The sequence below is a fragment of the Eurypyga helias genome, unplaced genomic scaffold (assembly GCF_000690775.1).
Source record: "Eurypyga helias isolate BGI_N326 unplaced genomic scaffold, ASM69077v1 scaffold13926, whole genome shotgun sequence".
Classification (NCBI taxonomy): Eukaryota; Metazoa; Chordata; class Aves; order Eurypygiformes; family Eurypygidae; genus Eurypyga; species Eurypyga helias.
Genome location: NW_010258647.1, coordinates 7,246 through 12,252, shown reverse-complemented (window position 1 = coordinate 12,252; position 5,007 = coordinate 7,246). Strand labels below are relative to the sequence as shown.

Genomic DNA, 5,007 nt, shown 5'->3' with positions numbered 1-5,007 from the left:
TTTTTTTTTTTTCAGAGTCTTAATCTCTGGAGCACAAATTGAAATGGAAGAAATTCCATTTTATTATATGACAAACCTTTATTTTGTTTTATGCTGCAGGTGGCAAAACACCATAAGTTTTTGTCCGAATAGCCCGTGGATTCTCCAGCTCCAGAGATACTGAAAAACTGATGTTCTAAGAAACGTGCTCTGTTTTATCTTGCTTTGAGCAGTAGTGTTTGGGCTAGATGAACTCTGGAGGTTACTCCCAACCTCAAATCTTCATGATTCTGTGACATGCCTCTTCAACAGGAACACTGCCTACATTTCTGTTCTAATTTTATTCTTCAACAGTCATCTTCATGAGGCACTGTGCAAACCTTATTTTTCTTTTAAAGATGTCAGTGGAACTGATTTCCTCCTTTCATGTGAATGCTTATCCTGAGCAGAAACATTTCCAGACGCCCATTCAAGCTGTGCTTCAATGCAGGGAGGAGTGCAAGAGTCACTGGGCCAGAGAAAGTCTCTGTGAATGGAAGAGAAGTCTTCCAGGATCTTCCTTTAGGATCCAGTCCCAGTTTGCAATGTTATTTCTTTTGGTTTTTTAGGCACTGAAAGTTTCGGGTTAAATGCTGATCTGGGACCAAAGTTTCTCCTCTTCTAGGAGTGTGTCCAGACCACTTTGTTCCAGAACCACATTCATTTATGTTCTATCTTTTGCTCATTGAAATCCAGGACTTTCTGGTACATAGACACAATTTTGACAAAGGATTCACATTTCTTCCCATTTTCTGTTCCCACTATAAAGTGGAAGCTTACCTGTCTCCTTATATCTCAAGTTCAAGTTGCAGTATCTCCACCTTTTCCTGCTCACAGCTAAAGGGCATCTTCCCCAAGAAGTTCCCTTTGCATTTCTCTTAAGTTGTGAATAAACAATGATGCACTGAAATTTTCTGTTTTCTAACATAATGTTTCAGTTCTATTTTGTGATTTATTTCTTGTGGAATTTAGAGCAAATGTCCACCAATCTCCTTCTCATTTTTTACCAATTACAGGTGAAATAATGAACTTTGAAAAAGGGGGTATATTCATATTTATGTTGCTAGCGTCTTGTCTTTCTCTGACTAGTTCTAATAAATAATTCAGAATACAAAATGTACAGAATGCATTTGACTTAAAAGATACAGAGAATGTGAGACCATTCAGCAGTAACTCTGAAATACATTCTTGGGTCAAGGTTCTAACCTTTGTTTGCTGCGAACTCCATTTGGACATTGAATTCCTCTTCAGCAGGGCTTCCTGTATCTGTTGAAAAAAAAGAAACCAGTAAATACAGCAATTATGTTCAAATTCCAACAGTATTTTCACACAGTATAAGAAATAGTTTGAATTCTTACCTTCTTGTCCCAGAGAGTCCCAAACACCAAAATGAATAATCCCTAGGAGACAGATAATTATATGCAATATGATGACACCAATGTTTTAATTGCAGTACCTCATGATTACCTCAAACATTATGCATGTTGACTATTTAAACTCTGAACTCTTGGATAGGGGGTATTTTTCCTAACTGCATCTCACATAATCGACTGCTAATTAAGTTAGAGGCTTTCCAGGCCTGGCCTACTTAATCTGAATGTACATCTGGTCTACAGAAGTGACACAGATATTTTGCTAGCACTAAACATATGTGGAAGAATGGACCTTTGTGTATGGAAGACATGCCCTGCCTATGCTCCCCAGATAAGCTAGCAGGCTCACAATATAAAAGGCAAGACAGTTTAGTCTAAAGCGTACAAATACGAGGCCATTCTTAAGAGGCAGAATAGACATCACTATTGTGTCCTTAAGAAATCCAATTGTATTGGGATCCTACTGGCCATCTAAATATGTTACTGTAAAAATTTTACTAAATGAAAACTCTCAATCATGTGTCTTTTGGTTATTTCTTCTCTTTGTTATTAGTACTACTCTGCTGTTCTTTGTGACTTTCATGTTGTTTATACTCCCTCATTACCTGAACCCACAAGACCATAATATGATCCCTCCAGATGCACTGAAGATGAGACCAGGCATGTTGGAGCTTGCCCACCTGAACATAATAGGGCTATTTTCCTGATCTTCAGGAATTAAATTCTTCCCAAAGGTACTGGAAAAATTGGAATTATCTTTATGTCAGCTTTATCTATAAGGCACATCTGTTAAGGCATCCGAGAATATAAAATACTGTTGAATTCCTGGAATGAGTTTCCCAAAGATCCCTTTGGGAATAAGGATGTGTAAGGCAAACCTGAGCTTTCCCAAGCTGTTTTTATTCCCCTCCAAGCATATCACTGCAAGAATGTCACTACATGTTAAACGGCCATAGAGGAAACACGAGCATACAGATGTGTAACTCACCTGGAAAGCATTGAGCAGAGTAAAGAGGATGTGGAAAATCCGATGACTGTTTTTGATGATGGTGGCAATGCCGAATCCCCAGGTGAGGCCTAACAGTGGTGTCAAGATGGCCACACTTTTGCCGATTTGAAATAAAGAGTTCCTCTCCTGCCTGTTTGACCTATCCCCAATAGTTGGCCTCAGTATTTTTATTATAACAACAGCGGTGATGAACAAATTCATGGCCACAATGATCAGAGCAGGTATGACGAAGGCCAAGAGAGCTTTGCTGTCATTCCAATTGAGCCAGCAGACATCCTTTCTGGTGTAAATGTTCCTTGGCAGTGTGACAGCGATGGTGATGACTGCAATGACAAAGGGGCACCCATATCCCAGACAGAACACCATTGCTTTCTGAGCGGTCTTGCTCGTGTTATGTAAGATGAAGACCAGTCTGTAGAAAAGAATGAGGCCCAGGCTGAGCATCCAGAAAAAAACACACAGGTAGAATAAATGGATGAAGAAGGTAGCCATGAAACAGATACCTCTGCTCATCTGTTGGCCCTGGTCATTTATGGAGGCACTGACAATGAACCAAATGTCAGCAATCAGGAGCGATGTAGCTATGTTGAGAATACAGACATGGCGCATATAGGAGGTTGTGTTGTTTGTCACGTATTTCCAGACTAAGGATTCAATTATAATGCAGGTTGCCAAACTCAAGATTGAAATGGCCAGGCCAGTGTAGGTAATATAATCTTCAAAGATTGTCTGGGAGGATTCACCAGGTGACATCAAAATGGAGAATGATGTCAAATGATTGCAGGAGCAAATAACAACATCTTCTTCCTCTGTGGGTGTGCAACCACGAGTATCCCAGCCCGCACCATGTTCGAGTGAGAAGTTCCAGAAGACACACCGTGGCATCTTTAGAGACAAGATATTCTTTGCAAAGGTCATATTAATATTGAAATCCTGGCTTGTTTGGCTGCTTATTGTTGTTGTTATCAATAAGCCGTTCACATACTCGGACTTATTCCCAGGCAAAATACGTCCAAGTTCTGAGTACATCACACTGACAATGGTTGAACTTTGGTTTAGAGTCTGAATTTCAGTTTTATCAATAAGCACGTTAACTGTCAGGTGTTTTGTACTCTGGAATTTCTTAAAATAGTCTGTGATGTTACTTCCTGTGACAACTACACCTTGTAGATGAAGGGTATTTGTGGAGACAGAAGGAATGGTATTATTTACTGGACGGAGGTTAGAGGTAAATTTTTCTACTGAATTCAGTAACAAAGAACTTTGGGGTGTCTGCTCTTTATTCAGGCTTTCCCAAGTTTTAGTTGTGGAATTAGCAACAACGAAGTCCACTGTGGAGAGAAAATTCTGGAACAACAACAGAATAATGCTGTTACTGATATCCCATACAAATCATTGTTGCTTCTGATGGTAATTTGTGTGTGGTCCTAGAATTGCCTATTGAAAAAGCAAGGCATTTTATTATTTTGCTCAATTCATGTGAAACCTTCAGTTATTAAACCTCTGCATGCTTTATTTTCAAGTTAAGGTTTCCACAAGTGGAGCTGTATGCTTTTTTATTATATATTACTTAGGGTTTTTTCCTCTCCAGCCTTCTTTCCCCTCTTTCTTAGCCTTTGTGCTATCTTTGATTTCTCTCCCTCTCTTATGTAGGGATTTCCAGCTGCAAAATACCAAGTCTCTTCATACTTTTCTTCTGAGAAGAGGAGTACTTTTCCTCTGTCCCTCACAATCAAGTTTTCCAGGTATTCTTAAGATGTGTTTTGCCATTCATTTGTTATAACATCTAATTAATTTTCCTTGCTTGATCCTTATCCTTTTTTCAACCCTTTTTCATATTTCTGCTCCTACTCATAGAATCATAGAATCGCAGAATGGTTTTGACCTTTCAGGATCATTCAGTCCAGCTCCCCTGTCATGGGCAGGGCCATCCTACCTGACCTTAAACATTTCCAGTGATGGGGCATCCACAACTACTCTGGACAACCTGTTCCAATATCTCGCATGCTCCTTATAAAAAAATTCTTCTTATGTCCAATCTAAATCTACCCTCTTTCAGTTTAAAAACATTGCCTCTTGTGTTGTCATTACAGGCCCTGGTAAAGTCTTTCTTCACCTTTTTTATAAGTCCCCTTTAAGTATTGAAATACCACAATAAGGTCTCCCTGTAGCCTTTTCTTCTCCAAGCTGAACAACCTCATCTCTCTCTCAGCCTGTCCTCATTAGAGTGGTCCTCATCTGGACCCCTGGACCTTCTCTAACAGGTTGGTGTCTGTCTTGTACTGGGGTCCCCAGAGTTGGATGCAGTACTCCATCGAGGTGGGGTCTTACCAGAGTGAAGCAGAGGGGGAGAATTCCCTCCCTCAACCTACTGGTCATACTACTTTTGATGCAGGATGGGATTTGCTAGGGTGCAAGTGCAAATTAGAATCATAGAATGGGTTAGGTTGGAAGTGACCTTAAAAATCTTCTAGTTCCAACCCCCCTGCCATGGCAGGGACACCTTCCACTAGACCAGGCTGCTCCTCCTCCAGCCCAGCCTGATCTTGAACATTTCCAGGAATGGGGCATCCAAAACTTCTCTGGGCAACCTGTTCCAGTGCCTCA

At 40.3% G+C, this 5,007-nt stretch overlaps 1 protein-coding gene across 1 annotated transcript in view; it reads right to left on the bottom strand.

Moving 5' to 3' along the window:
* Window positions 1–1,224: 1,224 nt before the first annotated feature.
* GPR116 (G protein-coupled receptor 116) overlaps window positions 1,225–5,007 on the bottom strand; it is a gene marked incomplete at both ends in the record, with an annotated part of 10,970 nt that continues 7,187 nt past the window's right edge. Inside the window, 3 exons of the mRNA XM_010154424.1 lie at window positions 1,225–1,284; window positions 1,377–1,418; window positions 2,380–3,747. Coding sequence (XP_010152726.1) covers window positions 1,225–1,284; window positions 1,377–1,418; window positions 2,380–3,747 — 1,470 coding nt within the window. The remainder of the gene's footprint in view (window positions 1,285–1,376; window positions 1,419–2,379; window positions 3,748–5,007) is intronic.